Raw genomic sequence first — 15,021 nt, 5'->3', positions numbered from 1 at the left:
CTATCAGACTCAGATACGACCGACTCTCACTATCTCCCCCTCCCTCTCTCTTCCAGTTCCTCCCTCTCTCTCCGTCCTGTCCTCCGTTCTGATCCTGGAGAAGCAGAGCGTTCTTCAGTGTGAGGCGACAGGTTTCTACCCTCGTCAGATCACCTTCCGGTGGATGCGTACTGGACCGGACGTGACATTAGGGCCCCCCACGACCAAGGTGACCCCGACCCCAGACGGGCTCTACAGGGCAGTCAGCGGCCTCCCCTTCACCCTCAGCCCTCCGGTCAACCCCAATCTGACCTTTGGGTGCGAGGTCGTCCATGTGGGTTTGAAGGAGAGTCTCAAGAGGGAGTTTAAACCCACCGTTATCTGTGAGTCACTGTAAACATTCTATCTTGTAATTTTTTTTTCTTATTAAACATCTTCCGTAAATTCTTTCCAACATTCCCTAAAATTAATCTTTCTGATCGTTTTCTTAACATCTTTCATCAGTTATGGAAAATTGTGCAGTAATGCCAGAACATATCAAAACAACATTAAATGAGAAGAGACAATGAGAAATATCTTGTTTCTCCTCTATGGCCCTTTGGGTAACCATTGTCTTTTGGCTGCATCCTCTAGATTTATACCAGAAATTCCCAGCTGATTGAATGTTGAGTGTTGACTGCTTTTCAACTCACAGCATCTTGCCCTTATAGCCTCCTATCTGCAGATGGTGTTGAGTGCTTTTCAACTCGATGCATCTTGCCCTTATAGCCTCCTATCTGCAGAGGGTGTTGGTGATGGTTGGTGCTGGTTCTGTACAGGTGTAGGCCTGTCCAGGGAGTTGGTGCTGGTTCTGTACAGGTGTAGGCCTGTCCAGGGAGTTGGTGCTGGTTCTGTACAGCTGTAGGCCTGTCCAGGGAGTTGGTGCTGGTTCTGTACAGGTGTAGGCCTGTCCAGGGAGTTGGTGCTGGTTCTGTACAGCTGTAGGCCTGTCCAGGGTGTTGGTGCTGGTGTCTTGCGTTTGCTTGTATATTATCTGACCCAGTTTTAGGCGGCTTTTGATTCGTCTTATCAGAGAGGCCATCCTTGTCAGCTGATAAGTGAAGGAACAGCGTAACCTCCGAGAGTGTTAATTATTGATCCCATCACACCGTTTCCGTCTGTGTTATTGAATGGTAATTTTTACGACGCGGAGCTTCTGAAGGTCGTGTGAGGGGAGTGTCTGAGGACTTAGTCATCTGCTGCAGAGTTCCCACTGATCACAACACAAACACTGTCAACAAGCCTACCAGATCACAACACAGATCTTCTTTCTCTTTTCTCGCTGCACTCTTTCATCAACTCTCTTTGTTCCCTCTCTCTGATTGGGCGACAGATCTCCCGAAGGTGTCCGTCTCCACGGTTCCCACGTCCAAGCGTTCCAGCCCCCTCACCCTCAGCTGTGACATCACCGGGTTCTCCCCTGAGAACGTGTCGGTTCTATGGATCCAGAACGGCTCGGTTCTGCCAGTGCCCCCTCCCATGCAGCTCCACGTGGACAGCACGTACCAGACCCGACGGTTCTACACACTCACGGAGGAGCAGCGGGACCAGGGAGGCGAGGTCCAGTGTGTGGTCAACCAGCCCCATGTCGCAGAACCCGTCTCCGGTTCCGTTAACCTGACCGCGGCCGACCCTCTGGGTTAGACACACACACAGGCATGCACACACACACACACACACATCATCATGCCTCTGTTCAGATACACACACACGCATGCACACACACACATCATCATGCCTCTGTCTGTTCAAATCCACACACAGCCAATGAGTGCTTGGGTAGATTAAGGGAATCTGATTGGTAGGCTTTGTAAGGGTCAATGGAAACCGTCATGGAAAGTTCCTGTGTCTTGTGTAAAGATAAGGGCCGTGTTTCCTAGAATCGTTAAGAAGCTCTTAAGTGCTAAGAACTTCTTAGGAGCGTTGTAAGAATGTTCTAAGAATACTCCTAAGAAGTTCTTAGCACTTAGCACAGCTTCTGAACGATTCTGGGAAACCCGGCCAAGGTTTATACCTGCCCAAATAACATGATATGTGTGAAGATAAGGTTTATATCTGCCCAAATAACATGCGTGAATAAACGTTTTTATTATGCTACCGGACAGTTAGGACTATTTAGACACATTTACATACCACCTTGATCAGAACATCACTATGCAAATGGAGTTCATTTGCTTATGTTTGTTAAAAAAGACACACACACACACACATTTTGTCTGTCTCTCTCATTTTGTCTTTCTCTCTTTCCCTCTCTCTCTCTCTCCCTCCCTCTCTCCCTCCCTCTCTCTCTCCCTCTCTCTCTCCCTCTCTTCCTCTCTCTTCCTCTCTCCCTCCCTCTCTTCCTCTCTCTCCCTCCCTCTCTTCCTCTCTCTCTCCCTCTCTCTCTCTCCCTCTCTCTCTTCCTCTCTCCCTCCCTCTCTTCCTCTCTCTCCCTCTCTCTCTCTCCCTCTCTCTCTCTCCCTCTCTCTCTCCCTCTCTCCCTCTCTCTCTCTCTCTCTCTCTCTCTCCCTCCCTCTCTTCCTCTCTTCCCCTCTCTCTCTCCCTCCCTCTCTCTGTGCCACAGTACAGGAGCTGATTCTGACGAAGTCTGCGAAGGCGTCGGTGGCCATGATGATCATCTCCCTCACGCTGGTGCTCCTGCTGTGCTTCGGCTTCTCCTGGAGGAGGAGAGATGGTGAGGGGTGTTCTCTCTCTCTAAACACACACACACACACACACACACACACACACACACACACACACACACACACACACACACACACACACACACACACACACACACACACTTCTCCTGGAGGAGGAGAGATGGTGAGGGGCGCTCTCCGTCTCTAAACACACGCGCACACACACACACACATACACACTTCTCCTGGCGGAGGAGAGATGGTGAGGGGCGCTCTCTCTCTCTAAACACACGCACACACACACACACACACACACACACACACACACACACATACACACTTCTCCTGGAGGAGGAGAGATGGTGAGGCGCGCTCTCTCTCTCTAAACACGCGCACACACACACACACACACACACACACACACACACACACTTCTCCTGGAGGAGGAGAGATGGTGAGGGGTGTTCTCTCTCTCTAAACACACACACACACACACACACACACACACACACACACTTCTCCTGGAGGAGGAGAGATGGTGAGGGGTGTTCTCTCTCTCTAAACACACACACACACACACACACACACACACACACACACACACACACACACACACACACTTCTCCCGGAGGAGGAGAGATGGTGAGGGGTGTTCTCTCTCTCTAAACACACACACACACACACACACACACACACACACACACACACACACACACACACTTCTCCTGGAGGAGGAGAGATGGTGAGGGGTGTTCTCTCTCTCTAAACACACACACACACACACACACACACACACACACACACACACACACACACACACACACACTTCTCCTGGAGGAGGAGAGATGGTGAGGGGTGTTCTCTCTCTCTAAACACACACACACACACACACACACACACACTTCTCCTGGAGGAGGAGAGATGGTGAGGGGCGCTCTCCGTCTCTAAACACACGCGCACACACACACACACATACACACTTCTCCTGGCGGAGGAGAGATGGTGAGGGGCGCTCTCTCTCTCTAAACACACGCACACACACACACACACACACACACACACACACATACACACTTCTCCTGGAGGAGGAGAGATGGTGAGGCGCGCTCTCTCTCTCTAAACACGCGCACACACACACACACACACACACACATACACACTTCTCCTGGAGGAGGAGAGATGGTGAGGGCTGCTCTCTCTCTCTAAACACACACGCACACACACACACACACACACACACATACACACTTCTCCTGGAGGAGGAGAGATGGTGAGGCGCGCTCTCTCTCTCTAAACACACACACACACACACACACACACACACACACACACACACTTCTCCTGGAGGAGGAGAGATGGTGAGGGGCGCTCTCTCTCTCTAAACACACGCACACACACACACACACATGCACACACACACACACACACACACACAAACCTGCGCATGCAGATGCACACCCACTTATGTGAACCTGCGCATGCAGATGCACACCCAGATGCACATATTTAAATGATTGCACCACAAACAAGCAAATGAGCAAACACCTCTGATGGACCATCACATATACGAGCATCAGTCACAGGACTGTGCCATCAGGCTCACCTCTCTCACTCTCTCTCTCTCTCTCTGTGTCCAGAGAACTATCAGGCTCACCTCTCTCTCTCTCTGTATGTGTCCAGAGAACTATCAGGCTCACCTCTCTCACTCTCTCTGTGTGTGTCCAGAGAACTATCAGGCTCACCTCTCTCTCTCTCTCTGTGTGTGTCCAGAGAACTATCAGGCTGACCTCTCTCACTCTCTCTGTGTGTGTCCAGAGAACTATCAGGCTCACCTCTCTCTCTCTCTCTGTGTGTCCAGAGAACTATCAGGCTCACCTCTCTCTCTCTCTCTCTCTCTGTGTCCAGAGAACTATCAGGCTCACCTCTCTCTCTCTCTCTATGTGTGTCCAGAGAACTATCAGGCTCACCTCTCTCACTCTCTCACTCTCTCTGTGTGTCCAGAGAACTATCAGGCTCACCTCTCTCACTCTCTCTGTGTCTTCCCCTGTCTCCAGAGAAGCAGAAGTCCCTGAGCGTGTCCAGCATCATTCTGCCCCCGCGGGTGTTGGTGGGGCAGAAAGGCAGGGTGACGGTGAGCATCGAGGGCAGGAGGGCAGATAGAGTCCAGACCGCCTGGTTCCTGAATGACATCCCCATCGCAGACACCACCTGCACAGGTGAGCCCGTGACAGACTACCTGCCCATAGGAAAAAGAAATAGAAAAAGCTTATACTGCCAGCAATGTGTTTTATATACAAAACGCGTATGATTTACTCTTGAAAGTGCCCCCTTTCTCGTTTTCCTCATACATGTCCTACTGTATATAGATAGCCCTTACAGTTTACAAAGTTTTATATGTTTCAGGTTACACATTTACTACGGATCTTTTAATGGTCTTATATGGGACAAGCTTCCAATCATAAACAATTTTACCATGTTTTATCTGAATCCTGATCGATTTTTATATGACAGTGAAACCATTATAAGATTCTTAGTAAATCTGTTTATGACATTGTATGAGGAAAACGAGAAAGGGGTCACTTTCAAGAGTAAATCATACAAGTTTTGTATATAAAACACATTGCTGGCAGTATAAGTTTTTTCTATTTCTTTTTCATATGGGTGTTCATACTTCACATGTGTCGTCACAACTGCTGGCTGGCGGGCAAGAACATCATTCTGCAGCAATGACACCCAGTAATCTAATCAAAGACCTTGCCAGGACGTGGCCAGTTTTAACTATTCGAAAGGTGGTGTTTTGAGGTGAAAATAACATGCCAGATAGCTGTTGTGTGATTGGATAAGCCGGGGTTATGATTTTTTAATTATTATTGTTATTAAGAGACATAACCACCACATAGTGAATTAGACACATAACCACCACATAGTGAATTAGACACATAACCACCACATAGTGAATTAGACACATAACCACCACATTGTGAATTAGACACATAACAACCACATAGTGAAAAGAGACATAACTAACACTTAGTGAAAAGAGACATAACCACCACTTAGTGAAAAGACACATAACCACCACTTAGTGAAAAGAGACATAACCACCACATAGTGAATTAGACACATAACCACCACTTAGTGAAAAGAGACATAACCACCACTTAGTGAAAAGAGACATAACCACCACTTAGTGAAAAGAGACATAACCACACTTAGTGAAAAGAGACATAACCACCACTTAGTGAAAAGAGACATAACCACACTTAGTGAAAAGAGACATAACCACCACTTAGTGAAAAGAGACATAACCACCACTTAGTGAAAAGAGACATAACCACCACATAGTGAATTAGACACATAACCACCACTTAGTGAAAAGAGACATAAACACCACTTAGTGAAAAGAGACATAACCACCACTTAGTAAAAAGAGACATAACCACCACTTAGTGAAAACATAAATCACACCAAATGGAGCCTCAGCCCTCTGACCGTCACAGACGTGCCCATCAGAGACCTGAGTCGACACGGTCACCAACCCTGCCACAACTAAACAAACATACAAACTAATGCTCTCTCTGCGCCCCTGTTTGGGTATCTGATAACTTATCATCTCTGTATCATCTCAGTCCAGTCAAATACAGCATCTGCTCATCTGAAATGGAAGATCATCTCAAAAGACCAGGCCTCAACGGAGTCCTAGGTGTCTTTCATTCATGCATGAAATAAACAAAATGGATGAAATATTCAAGGACAATTTCACTCGCACGAGCATTCCCCTGCTTCCTGCCAGAGTGATAGATAGAGAGGCATCTGTAGGGTTCTGAGTCCTGCTAGTCCTGAGCGCCCCCTAGTGGTCATATGCTGTAACATCGTGATCACATATCTGTACTGAGGGGTGGGACCATGGTGGGTAATCTGCTGTGGAATTGTTTTCTCCAGTATGTTTTGTCTGAAATGAAGCTGCATTGTTCCCTCAACTGCTTTGTACATCATAAACTTGAACACCTCTCTATGCATATCTCTCTCTCTCTCTTTCTCTCTCTCTCTCTCTCTCTCTCTCTCTCTCTCTCTCTCTCTCTCTCTCTCTCTCTCTCTCTCTCTCTCTCTCTCTCTCTCTCTCTCTCTCTCTCTCTCTCTCTCATTGTCCGCCCTTTCCCAACACTTCCCTCATGTGATATTTTAATCTGAATGTTCTGTTGCTGTCTCTGGTGTTTCTAGGACCCCATCACTCTGGCCGAGCCTCTCGAATGTCCCGTGTGTCCCGTGTGTCTCTGGTGTCTGCACCTCCTTACAGTGAGTCAGCGCTCCTCTCTCTCTCTCTATAGCACCTCCTTACAGTGAGTCAGCGCTCCTCTCTCTATAGCACCTCCTTACAGTGAGTCAGCGCTCCTCTCTCTCTATAGCACCTCCTTACAGTGAGTCAGCGCTCCTCCCTCTCTCTTTAGCACCTCCTTACAGTGAGTCAGCGCTCCTCTCTCTCTATAGCACCTCCTTACAGTGAGTCAGCGCTTCTCTGTCTCTATATATAGCACCTCCTTACAGTGAGTCAGCGCTCCTCTGTCTCTATATATATAGCACCTCCTTACAGTGAGTCAGTGCTCCTCTCTCTCTAGAGCACCTCCTAACAGTGAGTCAGCGCTCCTCTCTCTATACTGCACCTCCATACAGTGAGTCAACACGACTTGACTGGGTTTTGCTCTCGCTCTCTTTTCAGCCTCTCTCTCTTCTCTCTTGTAGCTCTCTCTTCCTCAACACATCTCTCTTCCTCTCTTCCTCCCCTTCCATACCTGTTCTTCTTTCCCCTCTCATCCATTATCTCTCTACCATTCTCTCTCTGCAATCCTTCCTCCCTCTACTTTTTTTTCATTCTGCCTCTCTCCCTCCCTCCACCTGATTCCCTCCCACCATCTCATCTCTCCATCTCTATCTCTCCCACCATCTCATCTCTCCATCTCTCCCTCCATTCTCATTCCATCTCTCCCTCCCTCCATCTCATTTTCATTCTCTCTCTCACTCTCATTCCCGCTCACTCCCTCCATCTAGAATAGAATTGAATAGTATATACTTTTTTGATCCCGTGAGAGAAATTCGTTTCTCTGCATTTAACCCAATTTAACCAAACTAGTGAACACACACAGCAGACAGTGAACACACAGTGAGGTGAATCACACACTAACCCAGAGCAGTGAACTGCCTGCCCAACCAGCGGTGCTCGGGGAGCAGTGAGGGGTTAGGTGCCTTGCTCAAGGGCACTTCAGCCGTGGACTGGTCGGGGATCAAACCAGCAACCCTCCAGTTACAAGCCCTAACCAGTAGCCTACACCACGGCTGCCCTCATTCCCTCCCTCCCTCCCTCCCTCCCTCCACCTCATTCTTATTCTCTCTCTCCCTCTCTCCACATTATTCCTTCTCTCCCTCCCTCCATCTCATTCTTGTTCCCTCTCTCTCTCCCTCCGTAGGTGGGCGTATGTCTCGCATCTCTGTGTCGTCCTTCTCTGAGAAGGGTCCCTTGTTGCCCCTAACTGCCCCGGGGTACTACAAGCTGTCCACCCAGCAGCCTGTCTACTCCTCCTCCGGGGGCAACAAGCAGCTCCTCTCCTCCGTCACCTTCCTGCCCAACCTGTCCGTCCACAAGGGGGCGGTGTTCAAGTGCCAGGTGTCCTACAGGGGCAAAGACAAAGTGGTGGTGGAGAGGGTGTCCGACAAGTTCACAGTGCTCGGTACGTTTCAGTGTTGACAAATCACAGTGCTCGGTACGTTTCAGTGTTGACAAATCACAGTGCTCAATACGTTTCAGTATTGACAAATCACAGTGCTCAATACGTTTCAGTGTTGACAAATCACAGTGCTCGGTACGTTTTAGTGTTGACAAATCACAGTGCTCAATATGTTTCAGTATTGACAGTATTGACAAATCACAGTGCTCAATATGTTTCAGTATTGACAGTATTGACAAATCACAGTGCTCAACACGTTTCAGTATTGACGAATCACTCAATACGTTTCAGTATTGACAAATCACAGTGCTCGGTATGTTTCAGTATTGACAAATCACAGTGCTCGGTATGTTTCAATATTTCCTTAATATTTAATAGTCTTTTAATAGTCTTTCAATGGTCTGTTGGGTTTTTGAATTCCTCATTTCTAAATGCTCTATCAGGCTGAAAGCACAAACTGGTCTATAACCTGGTCTGGTTCAGTTTAAACCTGTGATGACTATGACTCATTTGTTCATTTGTTCAGTGGTGAAACATACTCATTTGCTTATTGCATTAACCTTATATCCTCTCATCGTTAGCTTATTGCATTAACCTGCATTAACCTTATATCCTCTCATCGTTCTGTTCCTCTCAGCTGCTCCAGAAGTGTCCGAGATTAAGTTGTCTGACATCAGTGAGAATACAGGTACTGCCCAGTAACAATACAAGTTGTTCAAAAACTCTTCACACACATAACTGAATAAACAAACAAAGGATTGAATGAATAAATAGATATATAAATAAATAAATACCCCTTTCCGCACAGACAGCAACACAAAGTATTGACATGTTTTTAAATCACACCTGTAAGATTACATGACTGAGGCATTTTGCTATATGTATTTAGTCTAATATATATTTTATTACATAATGTCCTTTACCAACTTCTATTGCCTTCCTCCCCTCTCTGGTTCCCCTCTCTGGTTCCCCTCTCTGGTTCCCCTCTCTGGTTCTCTTTGGTTCCTCTCTCTGGTTCTCTTCGGTTCCTCTCTGGTTCCGCGCTGCAGACACCACCATGCTGACGGTGCAGGCGTCCCGGTTCCACCCTGACATCATCACGTTCCGCTGGTTCTGCGAGGGCGGCGAGCTGTGCCCGGTGGCGGCGGCCCCAGCGCTGGCGGCCCCGCGCCCCGACGCCGAGGGCTACTTCGCCGCCATGAGCCAGTGCAGGCTGCCCCGCGCAGAGCTGGAGACCGGCAGCACCAGGGTCTGGGTCACCGTACACCACACCGCCCTCAAGGAGCCACTCACACGCGAGACCAGAGGTGAGGACAGGGAGGGTGTGTGTGTGTGTGTGTGTGCGTGTGTGTGTGTGTGTGTGAGTGTGTGTGTGTGTGTGTGCGTGTGTGAGTGTGTGTGAGTGTGTGTGCGTGTGTGTGTGTGTGTGCGTGTGCGTGGTGTGTGTGTGTGTGTGTGTGTGCATGTGTGGTGGTGGTGGTGTGTGTGTGTGTGTGTGTGTGTGTGTGTGTGTGTGTGTGTGTGTGTGTGTGTGTGTGTGTGTGTGTGTGTGTGTGTGTGTGTGTGTGTGTGTGTGTGTGTGTGTGTGTGTGGTGTGTGTGTGTGTGTGTGTGTGTGTGTGCATGTGTGTGTGTGTCCTGTGTAAATAACAACAGAGGAACAAGAGAAGAGAGACGAGGACAATTGGCTCTGCCTCGAGAAGCACAAGAGTAAAAGAACACGGCAGGGAATCAGGGTTTCATGCTCAATAGAGTGAACTTTAAGTGAAATAAATACCAAATCAGACATCAGAGAAAAAGCACAAATACAGTCACTTATGGACAAATACAGTAAGTGGGGATTGAATATCATCTGTTGAAATGTTGTATTCTTCCGTGTTGTGTGCATTTGTAAATGGCATGCCCTAAGACAGGCAGGCTGGCAGGCAAGTCAAAACTCCTCAGCCACCCCAGGGTAGAGAGGGAGTAGGGCAATAGAACTCTCCTCAGGGAAGAGAGGGAGTAGGGCAATAGAACTCTCCTCAAGGTAGAGAGGGAGTAGGGCAATAGAACTCTCCTCAGGGCAGAGAGGGAGTAGGGCAATAGAACTCTCCTCAGGGCAGAGAGGGAGTAGGGCAATAGAACTCTCCTCAGGGCAGAGAGGGAGTAGGGTAATAGAACTCTCCTTAGGGTAGGGAGGGAGTAGGGCAATAGAACTCTCCTCAGGGCAGAGAGGGAGTAGGGTAATAGAACTCTCCTCAGGGCAGAGAGGGAGTAGGGCAATAGAACTCTCCTCAGGGCAGAGAGGGAGTAGGGCAATAGAACTCTCCTCAGGGCAGAGAGGGAGTAGGGTAATAGAACTCTCCTCAGGGTAGAGAGGGAGTAGGGCAATAGAACTCCTCAGCCATTTAGGAGGGCCTTAATATTAATATACATTACTAAATAAATATATTAATAGATTTAAAAATATATAAAAAATATATGAAGCATGCAATAGAACCCAAATAGAACCCACATGTTTGCTTCTATATAGCACCTTTTTTTCGAAGAGTGTAGAGAGGGAGTCTGGAGCAGCAGAGGTGATTTTATGACTTCCTGTTTACCAGGGTACATAAAGAAGCCCAGTGTGTCAGAAATTACCTCAGCCAATCACAACGGGGCGCTGACGTTCAGCTGTGAGGTCACGGGGTTCTACCCCCCCGACGTGTCCGTCACCTGGCAACAGCTGAAGAAGACGGGGCAGACGCCGCACAGGTGCCATAGATACGCGGACGACGATGACGACGATGATGACGATGATGACTATGAGGATGAAGACAGGGTGGAGGTCGCGGAGGGCACACAGGTGTGGGGGCCGCTGCTCACGGAGCCCAGGATGTACCGGGCAACGGGCGTGCTGCGAGAGCTGGGGTCAGAGGTCAAGGGGGCGGAGCCTATGGATGCAGTCATGTGCCGGGTGGACCATTGCTCCTTACAGGCACCTGTGGAGCGACTATGGAGGAGAATACACGCAGGTAAACAACACACACACACACACACACACATCTGTGGAGCGCCTATGGAGGAGAAAACACGCAGGTAAACAACACACACACACACACACACACATCTGTGGAGAGACTATGGAGGAGAATACACGCAGGTAAACAACACACACACACACACACACACACTCATACACACACACACACACATCTGTGGAGAGACTATGGAGGAGAATACACGCAGGTAAACAACACACACACACACACACACACACACACATACACACACTCTGTGTTCACAGCCCCTAAAATGGTTTCTCACAAACTATCAACATGAACAAACCTTCACAAGTTGATGAATTGTCTTTAATTCAGTCCTTCAGAACGGATTACAAATGCTACACATAAAAATCCATCCATCTGTCTTTCCTTCTCTTTCTGTTGGACTTCTGTCTTTCACAAGGTCAAATTCAACGTGCTTCAGTGGAATGGCAAAAAAAAAAGGCATTCCAAAGCTCTTATACAAAATATGCATGTAAATGTCTATAGGCAGACTTGCATGGATTAAATCTCTCTCTCTCTCTCTCTCTCTCTCTCTCTCTCTCTCTCTCTCTCTCTCTCTCTCTCTCTCTCTCAAGTGTGCTTTATTAGCATGACAAATATGTTTGCATTGCTAAAGCAGAACATTTAGACATACATTTACATTTACATAGAGAATGTTTGGAATACAGTACATGGCACATATATATGCATCCAAAATGAACAAACAAACTGGTCTCTCTCTCTCTCTCCTCCTTCAGTCCCTCCTGTCATCCCTCCGTCTTTGTCGGTGAGCTGGACGGGTGATGGCATCGGAGTGTTCTCTCTGGTGCTGAGCGGCAGCAGTGCCTGCACTACGCTCCTGTGGGCAGCAGGGGGCGCCACTATGAGCTCGCTGCACTCCCGCGAGAGCGAGGCCACGGGCGCCGACGGCAACAGGGAGCTGAGCAGCACCTGTGCAGTCCTCCGGTTGTCAGGGCAACCGAGTCAGGAGAGCGGGACGAGCATCCACAGTCACACCAACGGACACGCACACAGTAAGCAGCTCTCTTATGCTCACACACACACACACACACACACACACACACACACACACACACACACACATACACACACACACACACACACACACACACACACACACACACACACACACACACACACACACACACACACACCTTACACTCACACAGACACACTCAACACACGTTACGCTCACACACATACACACACACACACACACACACACACACACACACACACTCACACACACAGTAAGCAGCTCCCTTACTCTCACACTCACACTCAACACACACATTACTCTCACACTCAACAATACCAAGTCGTCTGTAAACCTGCCAGTTCCTGGAAGGCACCCCGGACAGGACCCTCTATAATAAAAAAACATATTTGTTATAATTATTATATTTTATAATCATAGTATTGCTTATTTAAGTACAACTAGCTGCAGACATTATTGGAAGCATTAGTGTTTTTAGAGGTTTGTTAATGTTGCTTGACAGTTCTAATGTATCTCAGGCAGACTAGACGCACATTACTCATGAGAAACAGCTCTGTGGGTGGGCTCTGTGTAATTACACTAAGTGGCTGGTGACAGCAGCTTGGACAGCGTTGACTGATGGCATATACTAGTGAGTGGGTTTCAACAAATGATCTTTAGCAATCATTCAAATAGTTTTATGTTGTAAACACAACCACAGAATCTTTATTTCTAATGTAGCCTGATGTGGTCTCTAATGTGGTGTGAAGTGGTCTGATGTAGCCTGATGTGGTCTCTACAGTAATGTGGTGTGATGCTGTCTGATGTGATCTCTGAAGTGGTCTCTAATGTGGTCTGAAGTGGTCTGATGTAGCCTGATGTGGTCTCTGATGTGGTCTGATGTGGCCTGATGTGGTCTCTGATGTGGTCTGATGTGGCCTGATGTGGTCTCTGATGTGGTCTGAAGTATTCTGTGATGTAGCCTGATGTGGTCTGATGTAGCCTGATGTAGCCTGATGTGGTCTGATGTAGCCTGATGTGGTCTGATGCTGTCTGATGTGGTCTGATGTGGTCCCTCTCCACAGAGCCAAAGCCAGGGTCGGCCATGCTGGAGTGTGAAGCGGAGGTGGCCTTCATCGACGAGGAGGAAGACGATGGTGTGCGGAGGCCTCAGAGAGCCCTGGCGGAGAGGAAGAGCGACATGGAGAGCACGGAGGAGAGAGAGAGAGGCGGAGAGAGAGAGAGGGGCGGAGAGAGAGAGACGGACACTCCCTCCATCAACACCGTGAGGCTGGCTGAGGGAGAAGTGTTGCGCGTCGGTGTGGAGATCACACACCCCGCTCTCAACACACCAGTTTACCGCACATGGACAGGTAACACACACACACACACACACACACACACAACCTTGCATGCACGAGCAAGCACACACACACACTCACACACACACACACACACACACAACCACGCATGCATGCACGCATAAACGCACCCATGCACACACACACACAAGTGCGCAATCATACGCGCACAAATGCGCGCACACACACACACACACACACACACCACCTTCTTCACACTGGTGTACAAGGACCTGGGCACATACATACATGTACCCACCCATGCATCCACCAACACCACACACACGCACATACACACACACTGATCGATTAAATAGCATATCACACAGGATGTTCCGTTGTGATTCCTTGTGACAGATCCTAAGGGTCCTGCACACAAAGGGCTAACTCATGCAGCTACTGTACGCTGGCCAGTCCTGTTCCTGCCCAGAGAAATAGCAGACAGCATTAGCCCAGAGGGGATTGGCACAGCTCAAAGCATGCATGGCACTTCTTCAACTTCTCTCAGTTGTGCAACAACAACAAAATCAAATCAGCGCTTTGCTAAATATCAGCTTATCAAAGGCTTTAGAGGTGGACTGTGTTGCCCTGTCTGTCTCTCTCATTGTGGCTAATGCAGGCTGTCCTCTCCACACAGCTCAAGACTGATGCACAGTGGACTGTGTCGCCCTGTCTGTCTCTCTCATTGTGGCTAATGCAGGCTGTCCTCTCCACACAGCTCAAGACTGATGCACAGTGGACTGTGTCGCCCTGTCTGTCTCTCTCATTGTGGCTAATGAAGGCTGTCCTCTCCACACAGCTCAAGACTGATGCACAGTGGACTGTGTCGCCCTGTCTCTCTCTCTCTTATTGTGGCTAATGCAGGCTGTCCTCTCCACACAGCTCAAGACTGATGCACAGCTGGGACCCCTGTGCTGCAGAAGACCTCCTGTACCCTCAGCAAGCATCACACTCCAGGACATGCCACTTATTATCTAGAGGCTCTTTAACTTAATCACAACTATTTCATGTCATATTTATTTTGTAGCTACAGTCTGTCTATTTAAAATGACTCAATTTCCGTCTTTAACTTTTGTGACTAAAACTTTGTACTGTTCATTAGTAAAGATTATTTTGTATAAAAAAATTGATTGTGTGTATGCTTGAGTCTGTGCGAAATAAAGTTGATTTAACAACTTGCGATAAATACCCACCTTTCTTTATAAATAAACAATAAGCCATTGTATGGCTTCCGCTGTGGCTAAAGCCTGCCTTCGATTCTTGTGTGCGTGTGAACTTTTTTTTTCTCGGCTGACGC

The 15,021-nt window shown here is 48.2% G+C and overlaps 1 protein-coding gene across 3 annotated transcripts in view; it reads left to right on the top strand.

Moving 5' to 3' along the window:
* si:ch211-180a12.2 (uncharacterized) overlaps positions 1-14,981 on the top strand; it is a 21,274-nt gene extending 6,293 nt beyond the window's left edge. Inside the window, exons 4-15 of one of the 3 annotated variants that reach the window (XM_062532562.1) lie at positions 57-362; positions 1,352-1,657; positions 2,582-2,692; positions 4,697-4,858; positions 6,864-6,938; positions 8,105-8,365; positions 9,000-9,050; positions 9,412-9,669; positions 10,947-11,354; positions 12,125-12,400; positions 13,449-13,736; positions 14,607-14,981. In XM_062532562.1, the coding sequence (XP_062388546.1) occupies positions 57-362; positions 1,352-1,657; positions 2,582-2,692; positions 4,697-4,858; positions 6,864-6,938; positions 8,105-8,365; positions 9,000-9,050; positions 9,412-9,669; positions 10,947-11,354; positions 12,125-12,400; positions 13,449-13,736; positions 14,607-14,617 (2,513 nt within the window). In that variant the 3' untranslated portion in view covers positions 14,618-14,981. Of the gene's footprint in view, positions 1-56; positions 363-1,351; positions 1,658-2,581; positions 2,693-4,696; positions 4,859-6,863; positions 6,939-8,104; positions 8,366-8,999; positions 9,051-9,411; positions 9,670-10,946; positions 11,355-12,124; positions 12,401-13,448; positions 13,737-14,361; positions 14,531-14,606 lie in introns of those variants that run through there. The other 2 variants (XM_062532564.1, XM_062532563.1) reach the window with 2 other exon arrangements.
* Positions 14,982-15,021: the final 40 nt, after the last annotated feature.

The sequence above is a fragment of the Sardina pilchardus genome, chromosome 3 (genome assembly GCF_963854185.1).
Source record: "Sardina pilchardus chromosome 3, fSarPil1.1, whole genome shotgun sequence".
NCBI classification, from domain to species: Eukaryota; Metazoa; Chordata; class Actinopteri; order Clupeiformes; family Clupeidae; genus Sardina; species Sardina pilchardus.
Note: the sequence above shows the minus strand (reverse complement) of the source record. Positions and strands in the feature narration are given on the sequence as shown.